The sequence below is a fragment of the Microplitis mediator genome, chromosome 10 (assembly GCF_029852145.1).
Source record: "Microplitis mediator isolate UGA2020A chromosome 10, iyMicMedi2.1, whole genome shotgun sequence".
NCBI classification, from domain to species: domain Eukaryota; kingdom Metazoa; phylum Arthropoda; class Insecta; order Hymenoptera; family Braconidae; genus Microplitis; species Microplitis mediator.
In genome coordinates, this window is record NC_079978.1 from 6,239,648 (window position 1) to 6,266,466 (window position 26,819).

The following is a 26,819-nucleotide window of genomic DNA, read 5'->3' on the forward strand; positions in this document are numbered from 1 at the left end:
TTTATTAAAAAAAAAAAAATGATAATAATAAAACACTTAATCATTGCTTGCAACCGGCAGTTTTTTCATTGCCATCAAGTGCTGGATCAGATCAATAATAACGATACTGAAGTTAGCAGACAATCAGCAATTTTGAATTTTTTTTCAACAATATAAAAAAAAAAAAATGCACATGTAGAAAATTAAAAAAACTATAGTTGCAATTTTTTTAAATATTTTTTTTTTAAATTTATCGTTTTCAAAAACATCCAAAAATTATACGATCTTGAAGTTAGCAGACGATTAAAAATTTTTGGATTTTTTTTTTGAACAATTTAATTTGAAGAAAAAAAAAAAAACTAAAAATATGCACACGTAGAAAATTAAAAAAACTATCGGTGCAATTTTTAAAAATATTTTTTTTCTTCAAGTTTATCGTTTTTAAAAAAATCACAAATTTATTTGACGTCGGCTAATTTCAGGATCATAAAATTATTAGACGTCGGCTGATTTTAGTATCATTAATAAATGATTCTGAAATTAGCAGACAATTAACAATTTTGAATTTTTTTTTCAACAATATAAAAAAAAAATGCACATGTAGAAAATTAAAAAAACTATAGGTGCAATTTTTTTAAATTTACCTTTTTTAAAAAAATCCAAAAATCAAACGTCGGCTTATTTCAATATCGTTAATAACAAAATAAAAACAAATATATTTATATTTGTTTTTAAAAAAAATACCACGCACTTAATTATGATAAAATTAATGATAATGACGGGTATGCAAGTCGACGAATTTTCATTTTTATAAAAGCGGGCCGTGTCAAGACGATTATCTTTCGATCGTTTTCAATAATATTATTTTTTTTTTAATATATATAAATATATATTTTTTTAGCAATTGAATTAATTTTTTAAAAAATAATTTATTAGATTAATTTCCACGTAAAAAAAAAAAAACGTGAATAGAACTAAGTGAGTTAGAAATAAATTTTCTACTAAATAAAAAATAAACGAACGGGTCTAGTCTAACTATTTGATTTAATTTTAAAAATATAAGCCCGCGCGAAATGAGAGCTACGAGATTTAAAATTTATGATAATCAACTACGTTGTCCTAGTCTAGCGTCAGTATTGCGAGGCCTCGCTATCGATTCTCGGTGAATTAGAGAGAGTACTGGCGGGCCAGTTGCATAATGAATTGTTCGCTGCTGCTGCTGTTGCTGATATTGATGCTGATGCTGATGAGGAGGCCTGTCGAATACGCAAGGAATGGCAATTTTATCCCAGGCGAGCTCGTTGATAGTGGCTAGTCCTCGAACGTATGCCACGTTCTCGGGAGGAGGATGACGATGATGTTGATGTTGATGTTGAAGTACAAGAGTTGTCCTGGCTGGTTGCTGCTGCTGCTGCTGTTGCTGATGATGTTGGTGTTGTTGTTGGGCTGGTGATGTGGGAGGAGCATGAAGATGGGATGTGAGCCACGTCACGCCTGGCTCCGCTCTGTGTCATTTATTATTACTTTGCAACGCGGCGTTTATCTGCGCCCATAATTCTTTATTGCATGCGGGAGATCTAATATAACGAGACAACAAAGATATTGATTAAGCGATTAAAATAATTATTAAAATAATGTTTGTAAGAAATAACGATCCTGACCTTTTCATAGACTGAAGCCACTCCTTGAACTGCGTGTGACCTTCCGGTGTGATATGGAAAGCCGCCCGTGCTGCGCAAACTATGCTCGCAAACTCTTCATACTCTCCGGACATTAAATGATACAATTTATGGTGCATACATTGAATGTACCTAGAATTTATATTTTATGAATTTACAATATTACTATCGATTAAAAAATATATATGACTATGATTAGTAATAACTTCTTACATTTGCTGACACTTATGAACGATGGGCGCTAATAGCGCAGACCTCAAATGCTGCAAAAACATGGCAGGATTACTGCGGGAGTGAAAAGTGGCTGCTTCGAGAGCGACATCGTGAAGTACAAATGGACTGACGATACTGTTGACAGTGCACATGCACAGCTGGTTGAAGCACTGGGTGCCAAGACGTTTTGAAATTCTCAATAACCATTTAACATCCTCGCCGTAGGGCGGATTCCTCGCGTACTTGGCTTGCGGTCTGTCGTCATGGACCCTGCGGGCGAGAGTTTCAAGTGCAAGCATACCAACTCGATAGGCAGCAACAAGTGGACGCAGCTGCTGAGGACTGAAGGGCTGGCTCTGTCGATGCACTTGTGGCTGAGGTCTTACAGTTGAAATAATTGGCTGAGCTTGGACCATCGCTGGCCCCTGCATTCCATTGTGTCCGGGCATGGACCCGGCAACTTCTTGAGGTACATTAACCGGCATCGGCTGCTGCATTCCGAACATGTGATGACCTCCTGGCAGTGGATGAACGTTCACTGTTGTCACAGTTGGCTGCGGGTAGTACTGCTGTACAGGCGGCGGCTGAGTCACCGGTGGAGGGTGACGTTGATGCTGAGGATGCACTTGGTGAGGCGGCATTGCTGCGTGATACATCTGCATGTGTGGCGGCGCAGGGGGCAACGCAACGCGATGTGGAGGCATTTGCCCGCCGAATGCGGGGATCGGATGATGCGGATGAACGAAACTGTAAGGGCCGACGGTGTAAGGGAGACCTACGCCTGGCACTAGAGTCGTCATTGTAGGATGAGGCGGATAAGGTTGCGGTGGAGGCTGAGTACTGGTGACTACGACCGTCTGTGCCGGTCCTGGCATCATCTGGCCGATGTTTAAATCCAGTTGACCTTGTCCGGGCTCTACTATAAGGGCGCCGTTCGGGTCCAGCTGAAGATGATCGTGGGGGATGTCATCTTGCTGCTCACCACCGGGTGTGTGACGTAGATACAACTCGTACCAGTATTTCGCAACTTGGAAAAGTACTTCTGGATATACGCCACCACCTTTGGCCGTATTTTCCACCATAATGCAGGCTTTCTCCAGCATGAGATCGCTTTGTTCTTTACACTGCAATAAAAATATGAATACTTAATTGTTGTTACTTTGTTTATTATAATTAGTGAGTTTAAAAAACAATACCTGTAGAATGGCTCGCTGAATCTCATTGGGATTGAGAGCATGAGCGTGAGGTAAGCAAGACAATGCCAATTCAGCGGCAGCGCGAACCATGTTTGGATCACTACCACGCGATGATTTGTCTGCAATGCTGACGGCCTCGGGAGGCGTGAGATGGCCTTCCCAGCTGTCAATGAGGAACCAAATAGCCGGCGCTCCGATTTCCATGGCCTGACCAGTGATCCAAGATACGTGACTCGAGTATGTACGACTGAGCCAATTGGGACTAACGCAGTTGTGAAGTCCAAGTGCATAGAGTCCAATTTGAAAGGCACACATGTGTAGCGCACGATGAGGACCATGGTGGTTTTGATTTGTTGAAGATTGGAACAATGATGTCGAGCTGTTGCCACCGGCTTTTAGCAGAACTGTTTTTGCTAATTCGCACATAAAGTGGGCTCCGGCTTCGGAAGGCTGATTGGGGATCGACGGGTACACCTTCTTGCACTTGTACCTAAAAAAAGAAATGATAAATAAAAAAAATAAGATAAAATGTTGCAAAAATATATAAGAACATGAAAAATAATTTCATTCTTCTCTTGCCTGCCTAACCTCGTTTCCTTGGTCCTCGTGGATACTGGGGGCTGGGATGTCTGTGGCTGTACAGTGAGCGCACTCATACCAACCTCCAATTCAGCGCTTGTGCTACTGTGTGGCCGGCTGCTGGTACCAGCAATGCCGTCGCCACTACCACTGACGTCCGTTCCCGTGAGCGGTGACGAGCACGCTTTGGCACGACGGAAACTAGCCAGTTGGCTCTTTGTCGGGGGATTAGAGCTGTAGTAACTACTGACAATCGGCGTTTTAATCAGCTGATGAATCTCTCGATCCAGCAGTTTGTCCATTATCTTAGCGACCTTTGTAGGCTCGTCTTTGTAGTGAAGCAACAGCGTTATCGCAAGATCACCCCTCTGCCGACGTGTGCCCTCACACAAGAGTGGATGGTCGGCTTCGCTGACGTTGGCTTTGAGACCGAGCGCAGCAACGGCCGCGTCGAATCCGAGATTCTCGTCATCTTCATTCGTCAGCGTCGACCACTCGCTTTTCATTCGCAATGTATTCAATGCATCGAATATCAAACTCGCCAGCATTATCGGCAACAATGCGTGCCCTCGTGACCGCAGAATACCGTCACGAAGTTGTTCCGCACGCTGACGCAGCATTGCCAATTCAGCTGGACCCAATGGAATCCTCTTTAGCAGTCCCACAAGTTCACTCTCTTGATGTGCTAATTTAACTTCCAGCGGTTTAGTGCTCGCCGGTGGTCGTGCCATTTCTAAGCCAAATAGACCTACTCTGAATGCCAGAATGTGGTGCTCGAAATTTTCCATCAGCACTGTGCAGAGGAACGCACACTTTGCTAGGGTTGCCGAGGCTAAACAAGTCAGCTGATGGGATGCCGGATTTACCGGCTGTTTTTTTCGTTTGCCTTTGATAAGCACCGGCGGTACTTCTATCATCAAATCCGGCGGATGCGACAGCAATTCTTCGGCCAATTTAACACTGAGAATACACGCCTCGCGTGTGTGTCCATGAGCGTACAGACCTTCCGCTCGTGCGAATAAAATATCCCAGGGATCTTCGGTTTTCTTGAGGTTTCCTAAAACGGCGCTTGCACTGGCGCCGCCTGGGCCATCGTTCTTGGCATCCTTTATTTCTGTCGCGCTCATATTCGCCATGGCCTTTGAATCGTAGTAGTAAAAATTGTACTCATCTCCAGAGGGGCTGTCGCTGCTGGATGACGAACTTTCATCCTTGGACGGTCGTCGCAATGGGTCTTTAGCTATACTACACTCGGCAGTGTCTCGTTTATTATTATTAACAGGTGGTATTTTATTAGGAGCTGCTGATGCTGTTGAAGTACTGGCTTGTTGAGGATCACGATACTTGACCATAGTTGCGGCGCGGCACAATGTGCTGCACTTGGGATCATTGGCGACTTTATTGTTACAACTATCACTACTATCACTGTGGGTTTCGGACGAAGCATTTGAGCGGTGCTTGTCCGAGCCTTGAGCGTTCTTCAAACTGACGTTGCTATTAGACGAGGACTCGCTGCCGCCACCCTCTTGTGAATCTGTGTCGCCGCAATTATTCAACTCTCCGTATTCACGGCGAACCAAATCAACCTGAGATGACAACGGGAACGACGGGATATTAGATATGTCTGCGTCATTCTCACAGAAACCCTCCGAGCTGACGCTACTCCTATTACCATCATTACCGGCGTTATTACCGGCATTGTTACGTGAACAGAAACCAGGAAAATCACGTGAATTTAGTCGTTTACGATCCATATAACTGAAGTCAACAAGACCCACACAGTGAGAACGCCTACTGTGATGATGAGAATTTGGTGGTTGGCAATTTAATACCGCGGCGCTTGAATTAACTTGATTAACTTCAGTTCTGGAATCGCCAGCATGACGAAAACAAGTAAACGGACAGTGGTACATTGGATTACTGCCAGCTGTGTAAGTTATACCCGGTAGAGTGTACTCATCCCAGTCGAGATAACAAGCTTCGAGTGCGGGTTTAAATCCCGTGAAAACCTCGATGTCAGTTTTGAGTGAGTCCTTCTGGGTGCCGCCGTGATTGCGGTTCTGGGTATTGTGAGACACCGAGCCACGGCTCTTGGTCACTTTGTCAATTACTTTCATGTGCCAAGCTGTGAATTGCCCGTGCAGCATCTCGCGTTCGGAAGGCGACAGACCTGGATTCAATGCCGCTAATCGCCATAGTATGACTATCTCATCGCAAAGAGACGAACACGCGTGTTGAGATGCATGAGCGTTGCTGTTCATGCTGCCGTGCTTGCCGCCTCCATGTCCAGTCCCATTCAGCAACGCGATCTTGGTGTTGAACCACCAGACAAGGAACTGCTCGCATGCCATGCACTCCTCCGTGATGATCTCCAGCAGCGGGATCGCGTTACGATCTGTGCGCTTGAACATCTCGCGAACTATCGAGAGCAGATTCCACATACCCTCGGGCTCGCGACCTCTTAGTGGACGCAGCAGAGAAGTCCATTCTGTTGCCGCGGGTGGAGCAGTTGTGCTCAAGTAGTTGACATCGCTGAAGACTATAGGCGCGGGGACGCAAAATTTAATAAGAATTTTCTTAATATTCCCGTGCAGGGTCTTCTCATCCAAGTACCAAGACGTCTGATCGTGTGCGGAAGCTCCAGCGGTTGGATCTGGAGCGCCGCAATAAATGTTTATCGCGCTCGGCTGGGTCGAGAGCAACTCGTCTAGCAGACGCTGGGCTGTGGGCAATATCTGCTGCGGCAACTCGCTTATCAGATATTGAGCGAACTTCTGAAGTTGGTCGCGGTGTAACCGTGACAGTGACTCGCTTACCGGCGCACGGAGACATACTTGAGAGGATAAGTGGATTCTGTAGAGACATACTGCAACTACGTGAGAACACCAGTAAGCGGCGGAAGTACAAGTACAGTTGCAGGATGTTATCCTTCGGCGGTCAAATGTTACAGATACTTTGAAGGGTTCCTTGCTGGCTACTGTTCCTGAACATATTTGAGTATTTATAGTCGCACTTAGATGAAACCCTGCGAACAAATTAAATCATTATTATCAATATCCACGATTTAGCATAAAATATTTATCGATTGTTTTACTATACACAGAAAAAAAATTATCTACTGAACGTGGGTGTTTTGAAAAATATTTTCTTGACTCAAGATAACTTTTTTCCTGTGCATCGTTGATTTACTCACCTATCTGTAAGATATCTTTGACACTTCTCGTACGGAATAAGCTTTCGCCTCGTTGAAATTCATCAGAGCTGCCATTAGCTAGGCAAGAGTAGAGTCTGATGTCCTCCTCGTTGTCCGGAAAACTCCAGAATGCTATTCGAAGCTGAAGTTGCTCTGGAACTGGCGGATAGACGTGCTCGACCAGCTCGAAGGGTATGTGGGACGCGACACATCTCGCCGAGAGTTCGCATAAAGTCGGTACTTGTTGTTTATCTGTAAAATAAATGTATAAAAAATTTATTATTATTAAATTCAAAATAAAAATACTCCCAGTATCATTTTATCGTTACTAAAAAAAATATACTGCTGGCTTTTAAATATATATGTAATAGCAAGTATGTAGCAATAATTGCATTGCGGAAACCTTAAATTAACTTATCAAGTAAATTATTTAATGGAAAATGTTATTTTTTATATTTTTTTTTCACCTGATAAAGGGAAATTGGTCAAGGCAACTCTGTTTATATATTTGTCGAGAAGGTAATTTGTTATGGCGATAACAGTAACACACTACTGCAATTACTAGTGTCGGTAGAGTAACCACATTTCGTGACAAACTTATCACTCTCTCTTTCTCTCGGGTTGTCGTGTTAAATGAAATTTAGTTCCGTAGGAAATAAAATTATTTTATTTAACGTACCAATAAATCGATAAGCTATCAATTATTTACAGTTAATTTTTACGCTAATTTGTTGCTCCTTTCGTACACTCAGAAAATTAAATAATAGGAATTACTATCTTGTTATGGTAAAATCTTTTACCATCAATCCAATAGTAGTGAATATTATCTAGATGATTGTATAAATCATCTAGATTGTAATATTCACCATATTTATAATAATTTTTACAATCCTGTATGTTAACTAGAGTTAATTATTATTATTATTCTCAATAGTTATATTTATAATCCAGATGGTAACAGTTACCATCAGAAATTGTAATTGTTACCAACCTGATAGTACACTGAGAGAACAATTTATTTGAGCCAAATAAATAGATTTATTTGACTGAACAAAATCATTTATTTCATTCAAATATATATTTGTTTATAGTTAACAAATTTTGGTTGAAAAAAAAATTCCAAATAAAGATTTGTTAACTATAAACAAATCATTATTTCATTCAAATGAACCATATCTTTGTCTCAAATAAATACTAATTGGGTCCATTCAAATATGGGATTTATTTGCCTGAAACAAATCTTATATGATAATGTATAAGCCCAGTATGAATACTGAGATCTGATAAGATTCGAAAAAGATCCTGTCGATCATATACGATCATTCATGATCATATACCATCATACATGGTTATATATAATTATGTATGATCATGCAGGATCAGATCCGAAAAATTGCCCTGCATAATCATACCTGCTCATACATGATCATGCAGGGCCATTTTTCGGATCTGATCAGATCTGAGTATTCATACATGATCATATATGATCATATCTGAGCATTTTTTCCCGGGTTGGCTCAAATACACTGTTCTCTCAGTGTAACTGTTACGAAATTTATTGCAGAAGTAAATATTATCATCTTGATAGTAACTGCTATCATCCTGATGGTAATTGTTACCATCCTGATAGTAACTGTTACGAAATTTATTGCAGAAATTATCATCCAATAATTATTAATTCTATTAAAAAAAATTATAACACTAACTATTTTTGGATTGAAAAACGTTCCAATCATTCTAGATGATTAGAATTAAAAATTTAGCATAATAAACACAATTACTTAATTTTCTGAGTGTACAAAAAAAAGGCAAGTACAACGTCGGTGAATTACTTAAGTTTTTTATTTAGCTAAAGTAAGATAAATGGCAAGTTTGAATTTTTTTAGAAAAGGCGAGAGAGCGTACGAAATATTCGGTAGGACGAAAACGAATTGCCCTGGTGTCAAAGCTCATACCTCACTCGGAAAATAATGGCCGTGTGGGGTTTTCGCCCGGGAAAACTAAACGCGGCGGGAAAGCAGTAACGCAGAATATAATCCCACCGAGTAGAGAAAACTGTACCAGCATCAGTCGAGCTACCAGTAACACCAACCAACCAAAGAGTCACTGGAATGGGTTGGGTTCGTGGATAGGAAGTTCTGTGCACTCTATGGAGGCGATACAGCAGACGGTTAAAGGGAAAAAGCTACAAAATACAATATAACTACTGGCACTAGCACTAAAACTACTTCTACTAGTGATACTGGTTAAGTAGAATTGCCAGTGCCGAGACTATTTCGACATGGAAACTCTCACCCACCGACAAAACATTGATTACCGTCGAGTTATTTTAGAGAATTGTCAAAGCGTCGAGAGCTGTTTGTGCCATTACTGCTGTTGCTGACCGAGCTTTGAAGCTTAAAATTATATAATCAATAAATACTTGGCTGTTTTTTTTTTTTTTTTAAATCAATGCGTGGCAACAAAAATGATTGCGAAGCTGTAAAACATTGATAAGTTTCCTGTATCATGCAGACGGACATTAAATTTATGCGAATGTCGTTAAAACCTACGGTAGATTATTATTCAACTTTTCCATCGACATAAACATTTAATGCTTATTATTTATTTATATTTATTGTTACTACTGTACTTTAAGTATGGGATTGGTAAAAGTAACTTGTGTAGATGTAGGAATTTTTTTTTATATTTATTGCGACAGATGAAATACTTATGGCTGTTAGTTATTATTTAAATAACAGTATATGCTGGGATCTAAATATTGATGACAATAAATATCGTCGGTCTTGATATTATTATATATTATAAGTAAACTGAAGAGTGTGGGAAGGAAACGAACCCTCAAAGTCATAATTCAATTATTGCTCCCTTTTCCGCGAGCCATAAAATAAAGCGCGATGTGCTCTGCACTAATAATCTCATCAATTTTAAGAACGACCGTATAATTTGTGTAACAAATACTCGAGGACGCTGAATAAACTGTCGGTTCTAGTCAGTGGAATGATTTATTTTAAAATATATATGTTTTTTCTTGGGAAATTTAAACATCAAAGCCGCGTTATAAATCTATGATACCGAGCGATATGGTTTATAAAACTGGTGACGAAGAATTTGCATTTGAGCGGGTGGTGATTTCTTTAAAACACTCAAATATAAACATTAAATTAAGTCTTAGAGTCTTCATATATATTAAGGTGGTCGTTAAAAATTAAATTTTCTCAGGCGACCCATAAAAAGCTTCTTTTTAGTGAAAACATACGTGGGGAATTTGGTATTTTCGTTTTAAGTTAAAAGAACACGTGCCTTAGGACGATCAAAGTTCATTTTTCGATGCAATCGCGGTTTTTTTTTAAATATCTCATGAAATATGCAGATTAAAGGAAAAAATCATAGAAACAATTTTATAGGAAATTAAATTCTTGACAAAATAGGTCGTATTTATTTTTTTTATAAAATGCGTATTTATGAAGATATTTTAAAAAAACATTTTTAGATCTTACCAATTAAGCATTTTAAGGATAACGAATGTCAAAAATAACGTTTTTTCTTAAATATAGACAACTTGTAACTCGTAACATATCAATCTTTAATGCTTGTTATAGTTTCTACATATTTAAAGAAAAACGTTATTTTCAAAATTTGTAATCCTTAAAACGCTCAATTGATAAGATATAAAAAAAGTTTTTTTAAAATATCTTCATAAATACACATTTTATAAAAAAAATGAATATGACCTTTTTTGTCAAGAATTTAATTTCCTACAAAATTGTTTCTATGATTTTTTCCTTTAATCTGCATCTTTCATGAGATATTTAAAAAAAACCGCGATTGCATCGAAAAATGAACTTTGATCGTCCTAAGGCACGTGTTCTTTTAACTTAAAAAGAAAAAACCAAATTCCCCACGTATTTTTTCACTAAAGAGAAGCTTTTTATGGAGCGTCTGAGAAAATTTAATTTTTAACGACCACCGTAAAATATACATATAAATATATAGGGAGAGTTGATTCGGGTAAATAAATATTATTCAGTGGCTTTTTATAGAACTCTCCCGCATGCATTTAACACTCATTGGCTTCAATAAATTTAATCAGCAGCACTTTCACTGTTACAATGTACGCCAGAGTTATGATGAAGAGAATAAGAAAATTCAAAGATCAATGTACTGGAAATACGTATAATTCACTCAGTTGCTCGGTCTCGTGTTATGGGGGCGTAGGGTGAAGCGTGGGAAGAAATAGTAAGAGTAAGTGAGGATATTTCGAGAAGTAGAGAAAGATATTTTGTTGGAAATTATTTTTCTTTTGAAATACTATTACTGCTAGTGCATCTGGTATTTCAGGCGATGCAGGTGCTGGTGATACTGCAAGAACTGTGGAATAACATCGAGTTACAGTAGTGGAAATAAATTTACGACGTATTAGCATTTATATGAAGAAAAGAGTTTTATACAGAGAGCAGTCCATCGACTCGTGGAAAATAAATATAATAAAAGTAAATTGAATGAAACAATTTAGTAAATGATTATCGGAAAATGCTAATGTCTTCATGTTTAAATTCAAAATAAAATAAAAGAATATTAATTGTTATTATTTTAAATAAATGAAATTATTTATTTTACGAATATTGAATTTATAATTCATTTAAAAATGAACTTGAGAGACTCATTTGATGGCTGGATAATCAAATGGATCATCCATTATTCAAAGTAATCAACAACGTCAGATTTTATCTCACTTATCTTCTCTATTTTAGTTGGGTAGTTTTTTAAAAAATTTTCCATCATCTCACCAGCGAGATTACATCGCGAAAGTCCATTAAAAACCGAACACCCTGTGAAAAAATAAGCTCTCATCGAGGCTGAAAAAATTTATTATTTTTTATTCGATTTTGCTTGCGCTGTTCACTTTAACTCGGCGGATGATTGTTGCCGCGGAAAACGGGGCCAACGGCAGCAGGAGAAACCCAGGATGCGATCCTGAAAGCTATGAGGTGAAATATAGATTAAAGCGGAAATAAGTGAAAGAGAGATAGATGGAAAAAAGGGGGAGATGATGTAAAAATGAGTATGAGAAAAGAGGAAAAAGGAAAGAGAAGAGAACTACAGGATAGTATGAGGTCGAAAAGAGGGAATGTCAGATTAGAACATGCCAACCCGGTAATTGAGACAAGGGAAGTCTTAATGACCTACTTGGCGCTTTTCATTCTCTTTGAATTCTGAATTTTCATTTACTTTCATCCCAAACTATTTACTTTTTAAATATAAACACAAACATAAATAATAATTTCAACATAAATAATTTAACTTATTAATTATTATAAATGTATTTTGTTTTAAATAAAATGAAATTAATTAGTAAAATTTAATATTTAGATGGGACGGTTATATATTTTGCATAACTGAGTAAACAACAAAAGACACGAAAGCAATTTTTAAAAAGTATTCAGCGTAAAACGGGGAATCCTACTCGCTTGCTCACTCACTCGCTTACTTTATCTTGAATAGTAGTATTCAGATGTGATGGCGAGAAATTTTAATGCCCGGGCGAGTCCGGAAAAACAAGAGGCATTACGCAAATGAGGAGGAGAATCTCCCTGTCCCATACTGTACCATCCAATCTCTTCTTTTTAACGGTTTTAGACTCAAGGATGCGATGTACTGACTATATACTCATCTACGATTGCAGAGACCGAACAATGGGTACACTGCATCATACTCCAATGGGTAAAAATAATAATAATAATAACAATAATAACAACAACGAGCACTCGATCATTATGAAAAATTTTTTAAAATACAATACAATTCCATCAGCTGCTAAACTAATTTAGCATCACATTAATTATGATAATAATTTTCGGGTAAATTGCACGCCGCTAAAAAATTTAATAAATGTAATTTAAAAAAATAATTAGTGATCTTGTGATAAAAACTTAACAAGTAAAAAATATTTTTTATCAGTGAGTATGTACAAAAAATTTTATCATGTCTAATTCACGGTGAATAAAATTATGTTAAGTTCATTTGTACTTTTTTTTTCCCCCAGCACTGAAAAGAAAAAAAGCGTGTGCGAGTATGAAAGGGTTTGAAAAATAAATTACATATATTCTAAAAGATATTGTACTCTATTCAACGTGGCTCGTGCCGAAATACTTGACAGACTAAAAAAAAAAGCCATCAGTAACAAGAGGTAAAAAAAAATTCTTGTTGCCGTGTTTTTTTTACATTTTATTTTTTGGTTACCACAATAAATATGCAAAGCTGAATGGTGCGAGGATGAATACCGGTCTTTGAAGCAGCTTCAATGATTTTCACACAGGAACCCTGTAATTTGTTACACATGCTTGATGGACAACGACCCGGTACCGATCAAGGTTATTCAAAGTCACCATTAATTTATAAATTATAAATTAAAGAGCAGATTCTCAGATAAAAATAAATGAACAGAACCGTAATTACGATGCCTAGACCTAGACTTTAAATAAAAATATATGAACACATCAGATATGTTCTTGCTAAATTGTTATTTATTTAGACGGCTGAAGATAACTGATTCGTTAACAAGCAAATGGTAATTAATTTACGGACGTACCTACTGCACAAGTAACAAACATACAGCAGCAGGCAGAGTACAGTGCGGTGTCGAATAATGTACAGCATTAAATTAATAAATATAACAGACATTAGCATCGAGTTTCTCCGAAGCTCGCTAATTAACGAAGCTCGTCGTGGGACCGTGCCAAACATCAGTTTTCATTGACGATGACGACCGATAAATAAAAACCTCGAGCTCAAACCAAACCTCGGTCAGTGAACCAAACTCGACTTAACTGGTGCTGATGCCGATTGGTGATGGTTCACGATGTGAGTCACGAGCAAGACGTAGAGTCACTTCTCTACTCGTGATTTTAAAACTCGTGTAATAGTCCTCGGTCGTAAAAAATACTTGAACTAAAACTCCAATGAAGCCGGCATTCCTCAAGAAAAATCAACATTTGTATAATTTATGACCGCGATGGTTAGTAAATATACGAAAATAGTTGGCAAAGCTTTTGTAATAAAGTTTGCTTTTGAAATATAATAGAAAGTTAGAAAATTTGCCTTGAGTCAACCGATCCGAGGTCCTTGGACTCTGACGAGGTTAAATGTTTGTGTGTATCCAGCAACGCAACTATCTGCGGCTGGCATAACACTAACAACCTCTACTTCAGAGACTGAGACCGAGACATTTACGCGTGTTGTTAGCATCAGCAGGTGTGCATCCATGTACCAGGATTAATGATCCCAACATCGGTTAATCATTGCTCAAAATTTACCAATAACAATAATGATAAATAACCACTCGAAGGAATGATAAAAAATTAATGTGCTCGGTAATATGCAGCTTATTTATATAACCGTCGCTCGCTCGCATATATCTTTCTGTATATATGAATGTATATATGTATGTATGTATTCTCATGTAATTTAAAAACAGTTTACGGTGGATCATCATTACATCCTACTCGGTGCACTACACTCAGCACAATAACAACAACCGGTACGATACCAGATACGTAGGAGGGATAATTATTTTCCCAGAAATTGTAACGGCGTCAAGTTGCGATGAAAAATTATATATATATATATATATATATATATATATATATATATATATATATATATATATAACTGATAAATAATTATATTTAATCCTTTTATGTAAGCGCAGGGACGGACTAAAAAGGCGAATGAAAATGAAATATTTTAATGAACCGTATGAATAAAAAATATTTCAAATTACAATTTAATTTTATTTTAATGAGCAAATAAATTTTTTAAGAGAGGGAGGGGGAGTTGGCGGCCGAGAGGGGGAGAAGAAGTAGGTAGAGGAAGAAGATGATAATTTCCATGAATTTCGAACGACTGGTGAGTATTCCCGAGAGCAATGAGGATCGACGTTATACTCAATTCAGGATTTTGATTGTTGAGGAGGATGCACATGGATGTGACTGAGCCTCTGTATCAGTTTAGAGTGTGTGAGTGTGTATATATGCGATGAAGCAGCAGTGCAACGTACGTAACTTCGATACACCTCGATAAATTGAATTTCTCCCTCGACACGAGGCCATCGAGGAGTGGATTACTCAACCCATGCAATTTCTTTTTCTTTCAGTTGCCGGACAAATCGAGAGAACAAAACTGAACGTAAACTCGCGGTTACTGCTCTGGCTTTGTTTTGTCTACAATCACAAGTACATATATGTGTATGGATGGAAATATATATATACATTTGTAAAAGTTTATATACAATGATGATGCACCTGGGCCAGAGAAAGAAAACGACCTTGTCACGACGACGATTGATTTCAACGGTGCACCTGTCGGTCTTTTTATTTAATTTCATACCAACTTTATTACTTTCTCTCTCTGTCCTTTTCGATCCGTCATCAACAATACGTGCTCGAAAGAGAAAAGAAAAATATATATAAATATATAAATGTACGAGCGTAAAATCTATATATAGATGTTCGGTATTATTCGGTGGCGTAAAAAACTCGGCACTTTTATAAGTGCAGTAAAAGTGTTCTTAATAATTTAAAAAAAGTTTCCTACGTCAAGTTCTTTCAATGAAGACAATAAAAAAAGAATAAGGAAAAAGGAGCTTTCGTCAGCAAAAATTTGGTCGTCGAAACTGCTTGATAGCTGGAAAGTATATACTTGGTGTGGTGTAGGTTGGGAAAGGCAACCAAAGAGGGAGACATCAGTAACTACAAGTTTATATAAAATATATGTATGCATATATATAGATATATATATTTTAATAAAGTAGAAAAGAAAGTAATTTAGAATTTAAACTGGATATTTCGCTGGGGAGTAAAAAGAGTGAATGTTTGGAGCTGATGATGCTGTCTCTGTTAATCTGAAATTCTCTCTCTGCCGAAACTCTCATAGCAGCAGCAGCTTCTTGATCAGTCCACAACTCCAAGCAGCACACGAGCATTAATGGCCCTAGATAGAATCCACAGTGGATCGTTTTATATATCCATCCCATAGCAGCAACGGAGGATCGATACCGTTGCCCATAGCAACGCTGGGCTGCTTCTACGCGGAGGGATTGTACGAGTAGGATACATCTCAATGCGACTCCTACCCTTCGCTGCTTCCATTCCATATTTTCTAGCTCCCTCTATATCTATCTCTATATACACCAACTCCTACACTCGGTCTCTACACACTCCTTTATTGCCCCCGTCTTTATCCTCTATTTTCTTTTATGTCCTTTTCTTTTTCCCACTCCCTCGCGAGCCCATCTAAAATAAATACTTTTTCCCTCCCCTGTTCTTATTATCTCAACTCCCTCACTTTCCTCTTTCTTCTTCTTCTTCTTACTCTTCATCTTCTCCTCGAACTTATTCTTTGATGCAATAATAATCTCCATTGCCTTTCTCAACAACTGGCCTTTCCAGGTTGTCTGTGTCTGTGTACCACCGTGTTGATTCACTCACTCATATCATCAACAACAATAACTCCCTCACGGCCTCGATTTCTTCGATATAATCGGCTGGCCTTTGTTCTATACAGCATCACGATACAAAGGGTGAATCAGCCCTTTGAGGTACTTCATATATATACATATAAATCTTATCTACAGGAAAATAATTACACTTTTAATTTTACACTCCGTTAAAGCGCTTTTTTCATCAGCAATTATCTCATGCAAAAAATAATCATTTAAACATTTGACTTTAAAAAAATTTTCAACCCGACGTGACCTTGGACCTCAACGAGGCTTGAGTTGGCTGGAAAGACAAACGACAAAGTGCAGAAGTGTGGGGTTCGAGACACGTAGAATAGCAGGAACAAAAAAAGTAAGGAAATTAAATAAGAACCTTCTGAAACCGCCCTCGAGTAGTCTTATCTTCATTTGGTTATCTCTTAGAGTCAGCCGAGAACTCACTCGTCCACTTTTTATCTCTTCTCCTTACTCCTCATTGCCACTCTATCGATCACGTATTTTCCTTTTCCAATCAAACACTATATCCGACATCTACGAGCGCATTTTAAAGTTAAGTGATGTTTAAAAATATATATACACACACATTTTCTTCTTTATTTTTTGGTAGACGATCAAAGACACGTCTCCGTCAATTTATTCCGGTCGATTAATTCTAAATTTTTTTATTCCTCCTGTACTTTTTTCATTCTTTTTCGTCTACAAGCGCACCAAAGGAACCTGGACATTGATAAAGACGAGGTAATCATGCGGAAGATGACAAACGTAACGTCAATTTTTAAAGTGTGTGTTTATATACACACACCGACACACGTGATCGTGTGTCAGTGTAGTTTGTAGCTCGTGAAAATGAGAAAACCGAAACTGCTGACTTAATGCTGATGCATTTGATTTAACTTTCTATGGGTAATCAGTGAGATTGCTCGGAAGACTAATCTATTTAATCCTGTTCTATAAGATGATAAATCAACTTGAAAAAAAAATAGCTAAATAAAATGATAAATGTCTTGTGATAAGAGCTCTAAATAAGTATATTTATACTTAAGTTTTTTATTTATCTCCAAGTTCAGACGATGATTTACAATTAGCAAAGTACATGCAGCAGACTCACATGTACATGAAGTATATGTGTCATGTATGTTAAACAATAAATAAAATGATGAAGGAATTAGCAGCAAGGCGTTGAACGATTCGTCTGGAATACAGGCATTGCCATGGTAATGGCCGCCAGGCACGCAAGTTAAGGGGCGCGATTCAAAGTAAAGTATACGAGGAGTAGAGGAACAGGAGGTGCAAGGGCGAGTAGACGGTGAACGGGGATGAAGAAAAACGAAGACGAAAAGTCTATAGAACTGGCCTGGATTTCCTAGGGCAAAGCTTTTACAAACATTAATCGATTAAAAATTTTTTCCTAACTCTGTCTCTCTTTTTCACCCTCACTTCTGCACCAGCAGCAGCGGCAACGACAGCTTAAGCCAGTGAAGGCGGGTTAAATTGAAAAATAATATTGTGCAGAAAAATAAAATTCCTTGCTCTCGATTTGTACTTTTTTTTCTTGCCCGTCATTCTTAGTCGTATCGACGGGTCGTATGAGGTGGCGGCGAAATGCTACACGCAAAACTTTTATTTATCGATGCTAAACATATGTAAGTACTTTGGAGAACTATACACTTGAGCCAATACACCGACAGCTACAGCTAAGTATTGTACACAGAGTAGGGTCTACGTGAGATCCTTTGCACCTGCGACTGCTATCGTTGCTTGTGGACGTTTCGCATCGTATTATTTATTCATGTCGCGTCGTTGTAACGGTCGTACGTCTTGCCAACTACCGTCCTACGTACACGTACTACTATTATACACAAATATACTAAATAATAATAATAACAATGCAGACATAGTACTTTTTATTCGGTGTATGTACATAATATTGAGGGAAATTATTTTATTTTTTAGATATTAAGGTTACGACTGCAGTGAATATTGAAGTTGGTCTAGGTAATTAGAGTTGAAACAAAGAACTAGACGTAAAACTCTATACGTAAGTATGAATTTTTTATGACCTGATAAATTGTTTCCAACAGACATGCAATAAAGAGAACAAAGGCTGGAAGAACTTTGACGATCCTCGTGTTTCGATTTCGAGCAATAAAACACGGGTAAAAATTGTATAAAACTTTAAGAGGAACGAGTGTGTAGAATATATACCTAGAGAGTACAGAGTACAGAATACGGAGATAAAGCAAAAGGAGTTTAAGACTTATCCGTCTTTAGGACACAGAGGAGAGCTAAAAGTTTAGCGGCACAAAAGAGGCAAATCGTGAATCTCAGAACAAAGAATGAATGTTGGTCGACGGCAGGGTCCTTGACTGTTGTTTGTAAACAACCAATCCGAGAATTCAAGCTCGCTGTTCCTTTTGCCAAGATTGAATCTCCCTGATATATACCAGCGCCGGCATCCTTCGTTCCTCGAAACTCATTTCTGTTTCTCTATATTTTTTATTTTTTCCTTAACTTTTTACCTCTCTTCATTCGTCCTGTCCCTACTCTGACTACTCGCAATCTCTTCTAGACACCAAAAGTTATTTTATTTCGGTTGCTGACCATCCAAGGTGCTGTGTAGACTTTACTTGAGTAGAGTAGCAAGAAATCGGCACTGACCTCCGACATTCTCCTTGGCTTTAAAACCGTCTGCTGATACTTCACCCCTCACCCCTCCTCCTTCTTGTTCCTCTTCTTTTGCTTTATACTTCTTCACATCTATACTAGTGTACAGCACCAGTTAGGCTATAGAGCGGCGCCAAAAGATCCTTTCAATGCAGGAACCCACGTCGGAGGAGGTATAAAATGGAATCATGAAAAAAAACCAACACACATACAAACACACCAGAGTACTACACCAAAGCAGCAAGTAGGGGACGAGGAATAGCAGACTCACCCTGGCTGCTGCTTCTGGCAGGGACGGGATTATAGTGCTCGGGAATAAAAATAAAAATAAAAAAACGCATAAAAAAGGAAAACCAGCTAAGTGACGGTAGACGGGACGTGTATACCAGGTGCATTGACTCAGGCTAAACCGGATGTCTACTACCTGCGGGTTGTCTGTGTATTCGTGGCTCTTATTCACACCGTTAACGCTGCCAGATATACACACATATATCCATTAACATCAGGTATATTTATATTTATACTGGAGTCGATGGACAGCAGAGTTAATTTGGCTAATAAGCATAGTAGCGCAAATTGCATGCCTTTAAATGTCAATCAATGTACGGCCTTGTTTGTCTTTAAATATCTATTTATTTTTCTTGGCTATTATTTTCTAGTGTTGTTGTTATTGTCGTTGGTGTTACTGTTCTACTGTTGCTGAAGAAAAAGAGAAGGTTGACTTCTGTCCAGCAGCAATATAACTCACTGTCTTCGTTTATTGTTGATGGGAGTATCCATAACGGTTAACTGGAGCGTCAATGACATTTGCAAATGGCGTCTGGAAACTCGAGAAGTTACACACGTCATACTGTACACCGAGTGCTGGAGTTGTGTATGGAGGTAAATATGTATTATATGTACCCACGGCATTGGTAAGCACATATGATATGAGTGTACACTTATACTTATACATATGTACATTTACGTGCTTCCAGTAAAGTCATTGAAGTAATTGAAGACCACGTAAATAACAGGTAACATTTGCGATCATTTTATGCATCTGTTACAGCTCGATATAATATCCATTATGTTTCACTGGAAAACCCGTCTCTTATATATTTGTGTATAATTGACCGGATCAATAATTGAGAGGCATAAAGTATACAATAAATTAATATTGTATGCACATATTACTGCATACACGTACACTGGATAAATGTCGTGCGTGAATTGTTGGTTCGCTGGTTCGCGAGCCGAAGGTTTTACCGATATTAAAAATAACAGTACTCTCGTATATTTTCTTTAGTCAATTTTTCATCAATACAACGCGCTGTAAAAACAGATTAATCAGAGATAAAAAAATAATCCCGTTTTTTTTTTGTTTATAAGTACGTCAACTTTTTTTCGCCAATAAATAAAGCGGTGAAAAAAATAAATTCGCTGAAACATTTCATAAAAAATAAATTTGTCAATTATTATGTTTGAAAAACAATAATAATCTATTATATGCATGGAAAAACTCCATTTGATGATTCAATTTTGGTAAGTACACCGTAAAGAGATTTGTACAGCACTGATGCTTTTGAATGTATATAGATGTACAGATGTATTACTCTATGTTTCTGCACTTAGCTTATACTCCGACGATAGAGAGAATAAGTAACGAGATGAAATTTTCGGGAAATGTAGAATTAGTGAGTATGAATGTTTGAAACGTGCATCCAACACTCTGATGATGATGAGTCTTGGGAGGCTGAGCTGAGCTTTAATTAATTGCAACCGGAAACAAGTGGTGTCGGGGGTAAAAAAAAAGCTTAAACGTTAATGAGAAGTCGGGTGATATTCCAATGTAATGGTAAAAGCTTAAGCGCAACGAGAAATGATATGAAGGTAACGTTATACTCTGTGTGAAGAATAAAGTGGTGTGTTGATCCGCCGGAAATTCTGAGTACAAACATACATACACAGCAAAGTACACAGAGCAGCAGTAGCAGCCGCGATAAAATATGTATATATATGTATACCCGTATGAACAAACGTGGAAAAGCGAAGGAAAGTAACAGTGAGCAAACTTGTCCGGTTATTACGTGTATAGAGGGCGCAATTCCATTGTTCTGAGCTTATAACAACTCGTGGCCAGGTGTGCAATTCGCCTTGAGAATGACAAAGAAGGATACGGTTTCAACATTGAGAATACGTAACTTACAACGTACGCAATTATCACAATTAACAATGCGACTATTTCATTATTTCATTATTTTATTAAATTATTTTTTCTTCCTTTGACGAAAAGAAAGTTTGAGGAGGAAAATTTAAGCTGATCCTTAGCTGTATTGGCTTATCGAACGGCACATGGTAAAAGGGCAAACTATGGAATATATATGTACACTCTTATATACGATGTACTCAACCACAAAGGATCGCGTTGGATTTTTCGTTTAACGCTTTCACGATGACCGATCGAGCGAATAAAATCCAAAGGCTGCCGAAACGCAATTTATCCATAAAATTCCTCTACTCTACTCTACTTGCTGACGTAAGCAATCAATTTGCAAATTCAACAGGCAATTTTGCCTCAAAGTGCAAATACAACCATCATACATTTATTTTTCTTCATATATTTTTGTGAAACAAAATATTATACATATTAAAAAAAAAAAACATCTTATTGCACAAATAAATAAAAGTTTTATACAGAAAGGTATTTTTGATTCACACCGAAATATAGGCACGCGATGATATCGGGGCCGAGGATTAAGGTCGACGTGCAAGGTCGTAGCCTAGCCTGCACATATTTATCCGGCTCCGAGGACATAGACGGAGCAAAACGAGCCAGGAGTATTACAGCTAATTTAGTCCCTTGCAGTACACAAGCTTGAGTATGCATATGCATACATGCAGATGAATATGTAGCCATGAATGTATTTAACAATGTATCAGAAGCTGGCTGAAAATCTACGAGTGCGTGAACACGCCTCCCACGACACTACAGGGGCGTTTAATTGAATTTATGGCTCATTATCAAAATGTAAACGATTGCGATCGATGATAATGTGGAGGACATAAATCCGTCGGGCGGCACGACCGCTCGTTAACCAGCCGATCCTTTAGTATAAACTCAACTCCGGCACTATGCTATTATACAACAACTACACACTGGATGGCACGTATGTAAGTGTGTGTACTGTATAGTAGTTAAGTGTAGTGCAGCTGAGGAAACGTGATGGGTATGTATAGAATGGCCCACGGACCAACTGCCGTTCTACTCTGCAACCGCTGCTACGTGTGGTCGACCAAACTCATCCCAACGTCTTCGACCGCAACATCAGTCTCAATCCTGCTCCACTCTGTCTCTTTTACCCATCAACCCAAATTTACTCTCTACTCCGATGTTATAAAACATTATATTTATATAATATTCTCATTACTCTTTGTCTCATTTTTATTTCATTTTAATTATATAAATATATATAAAATAAGTTTACTCGCATCTAATATTAATTACATTATAATACAAAGATGAGGATGACATCAGCGGGAAAATAATTACTGTATATAAATGTGAAAAATATTCAGGAAAATAAAATGAGTAATAGCGTTGGGTAACTTTTCCGCGGATGACAAATACAGCACATTACGTACTAGTAGAATACCAGTTTGTAGGGATATATGGAATGGAAAAGCCTGGCCGGCAGGTCGGCTTCGCGAAATGAAAGCGACACGGCAACGGCACAAGGTTTAAAGCACCTATATATGTATGAATGTATATGGTTTTAGCTGTAGTAGTTGTAGGTTTGGTTGTGCGCGGGTGTAAGCACGATAAAACTACTCACACAGGGTTTGGGTATATGCGTGCACAAATGGCGGTCGAGCGCATGCACGTGTACAACCTAACCGTATACACACAGTACATAGTACCGGTAACATCGACCCGGGAGTCTTGCTAGGCCCACCACCTCCACCACCACCAACCAAAGCAAGCCGGCGCTGTCGACTCTTTGTCACCCTCCGCGGCCCGTACCAAAGCCTTGTCAGCCCCCGCGAACCACCCACGGTGTACTATCTCTTTCTCTCTTTCTCTCCCTCTCTCTCTCTATATCTCGCTATATAGTATTCGCTGGTATGGTAGCTCGTAGTCAACGTCGACGTCGACGTCGTCGTTTTCCAACCCCTCGAGCCCCATACCCTCATTACCGGTCTCATCGCTCGCGTGCAACAACTCTACTATCGTCATTTTTTCTCTTATCTCGCCCAACTCTGCGAGCACACTCGCGTGACACTTTCTTTGATGAGCTGGGTATAAGTATAAGCAGCCGGCTCAGAATATAAGGTGTCTCTCTGCGAGCATACATGAAATAACGAAAGAAAAATAAAATCATGTATAGTTATATATCTATTGATGAATCAATAGAACCGACGTGTCGGGCGATTCAGATGTAAATCAACGGTATCTCTCGGTTACGGCGATGGCTGAGGAAAAATTATTTGCACGAGCACAAAGAGTAAGAGTAACACGTCCTGATTCTCTAAGGATATACAAGTTTCTTTGTTTATTTTTTTTGTTTCCTTTCAAGTTATTCCCTCGGCCTCGAACCCTTCGTCCCAGATCAAGGACTCACTTGGACTTCTCTTATGTCCCCGTCTCGCTCTCTTATTTTCCTCTCCTTATTCAGCCAATACTCAGCAACCTACAGTATCGTTTCCGATCGCTTCAATCCCGATTGGAAAGTCGTATTCAGTCTCACGAGTCCCGATACTTTTATTTACCGAACAAGACAAAGGAGACTCTAGTGTGTACGTGGATATAAAGAACCAAATAAAAAAGTATACACTAAATGAATGATACGCTAGTCCCGCTGATTCATCACTCCGATCACGTTTTGAGGATGCAAAAAAAATTTTATCAGCGGAATTCATTTTGGAGCTTTTTTTCTTTCAATATAATTTCGTTCTTTATTTATTTTTTTTCGTGTGTAGCTTCAGGCAGATTGTATCTTTCTCATGTAGATAGAAACGTACATGTATAAGTGTATACATATATATATGATTTGAGTTTTATTCCCAAGAGCCAGCAGGCTTTCGCGGCTCCTTCGCCAGACTGCCATCAGCGGTAGCAGTAGGAGCAGAAACAGCAGCGTTCCTTTGTTCTATACCTCCAACGCAATCTTCCAGTTCTGTTTCTCCTGAGGTCTGTTTATCTATGTACTCTTACCCGTCTTTCCGTCTCTCACGTTTTATCTTTTTCAAAATTTCCTTACTCTTACATTACTTACTGTCTCATTTCCTTTACGTATACGTGCACCTATACCATGTTTTTCCGTATCCATTGCAATCTCCTGGTTTGATTCCCGCCTAAAACTACCCTCCCAACTCGCCTGCTGAGTCAAGAAGTACGTCGACGTCGACGTCGACCTACCCTTATATTCAGCTTACCCAAGATGTATACCTATACCTATAGCTCCATTATTTTTTCCTTTTTCTTAAACTTTCCCATCGCCTCGGTCGCTCCACAAACTCCCGCCGTTGCTAACGTCATTCACGTTACCGTAGAGGGCTTTAACCCCGTTATTATTTCATCCCCATTTATTTTACTCTTATTTTCATTATCTTAAGTTATATTTATTTTTATTTATTCTTTATCTTTTGTTACTGAATTTAAAACCAGATTAAAATTAATGGGAATGATTAAATGATAATGAGGATAAAATACAAATTAAAAGGCTTGCTAATTATGAAGTACTCGAGATAATTTTTAATTATTGTCAAATTTACTTCTTTGAACTCTTGTTGGTATTTTTATTGCTATTGTCACTGTCATTTCCCTAATTCATATTTATAACGGGTTGAATTAGCAGAACGGACTATTATGATGACGATGACGATGATGATGATGACGAATAGACTTATGAGTCAAGCTTTAAATGTACGGATACTGACATTGCTATATAGAGAAGAGGATGACGCTGATGCTCGTTAAAAAGAGCAACACGCCGTGATGGTAATGCTCTCAAATGGGAGAGACACGCGACCAACGTGTTTACGCGACGGAGTTCCGCGAGGATGCACATGTACAGATATATAAATTTTTATGTGTGTTTATTTATATGAATACACACATGTGTGCTGGTATGAACGTGTGCAAGTAGAGTGAAGAATGAACAAGAGTTCAACTGAGAATGAGTTTAAGGAGGAAAGAAAATCAAGGCGGGACAAGTCTCGTCATGCCCTCGAGACGATCGTTAATGTTCCTGGGGTGGACAATAGCTTCACGTGGCAGTGACAAAGAGTCCCTGGCTCTCTGTGAGGCAATTTTACAACATCTACAAGATATTTTCTTATTTACTTCTCTCATACTACTTAAATTATTCTTTGTCTCTTTCGCTGTGGGCTTCATCTACTTAGTTACAGTTCTCCCCTTTAATTCTTAAAAACGATTTCATCTGCTCGCTCTCTGTGTCAGAAAAATTTTAAGTCACTGACTCAGAGAGTGCACAGCAATATTAAATTGAGAGAAAAATGATAAAAAAAAAGGGCTTTTTATTCGTATTCAGAGACCCGTAAAATGTAACCATCGATCACTCAATGATAATAAATGTTTCATTTTTTTTAATTCAATAAAAAACGGTGACCGTAGCTACACAGTATTGTGCTGCAAAGGATCGATTAAAAAAAAAATGTTAACATAACAAAAGAATTTTTTGTTGACAAAAAAAAATATTTTTTCTTCATGTTTTAATTTTTTTTAAATTCATCTAACGATATTCTTTTATTCTTTATCATTATAAGCTAAAAAAAATATATTCCTTAACAATTACCGTTTAAGTGGTCGAAGAAAAAATTGTAAGGGAACTTTGGGTAAACTAAAATTTATAGCAGGGCAGCCATACAACGCAGGGACAAAAAATGGATAATTACATAGACCGGTAATAAAAAAATAAAAAAATGAAAAAGTAAAACTGACCTTCAGATTTCTTGGAGATGCCAAAGACTGCGGGCGGTCGCCTCCATCCGCGCCAGTTGTTGGGGACAGACTCAGCTTCGCTGCTCCAGCTGCAGAGCGAATCCTCTTCGAAGCGATCTGAGTCGTCGAAGGAGTAGCCATCTGCCTCAGCCAGTGCCACCTCCCAATCATGGATCGCCCGTGCCTGTGGACCATCTACTCCAGTAGTAGTGCCTCCTCCAGCTCCACCACTGTGATTGTTGCTGTTGTTGTTGTTGTTATTGTTATTATTATTGCTGCTGTGGTTACCGGATCCAGAACCCGCGCCGGGTCCAGGTCGTTCTCCTCCAGGTCCACTTCCACCCACCACCACGGGGGATCTCGCCAGGTTGCCCGCCAGTTTAATTGTCGTACGAAATATCGCGCGACACCACGGGCACTTCTGGATCACACGCGTTTAATTCACGGGACGATCCGGCCCCCCTCGATTCCCCTGATGACGCCACTTTAGCGACCTTCCGCAACCTCCTGCTTAAACAATCACAATATATTTATATATTTATTCGTTATTTTTCATTTGCATATTCAAATAAATCTAAATTTATACCCATACTTTAAATAAATAAATTTAATATTATTTAAATATAAAGATATATATTCACACGGCAATTCCCTTTTGTTAAACGATTATCCTTAAAAGTATATTCATGTTTTTGACTACGTCAGGTCACGGCAAATGGAGACAATGTAATCCCGACGGTGAAGCGAATAATTGATTATAGGATTCGACCATTCATTATATTTGTACAACAATGCCTATTAATTTTGCTGTTACTGACAACCATTTTGAGTTACGACTAATTCGATATATATATTATTGACGACTCTAATTACG

At 38.3% G+C, this 26,819-nt stretch overlaps 1 protein-coding gene across 1 annotated transcript; it reads right to left on the reverse strand.

Moving 5' to 3' along the window:
- Window positions 1-26,375, reverse strand: LOC130675776 (zinc finger SWIM domain-containing protein 8 homolog; the record flags this gene model as incomplete). The annotated part of the gene is made up of 7 exons (XM_057481622.1): window positions 1-1,556; window positions 1,641-1,790; window positions 1,872-2,995; window positions 3,068-3,557; window positions 3,656-6,671; window positions 6,840-7,091; window positions 25,946-26,375. Coding segments are annotated over 7 exons (5,529 nt in total), but the record flags the coding sequence as incomplete, so codon positions are not given.
- Between the last annotated feature and the right edge of the window lie 444 nt (window positions 26,376-26,819).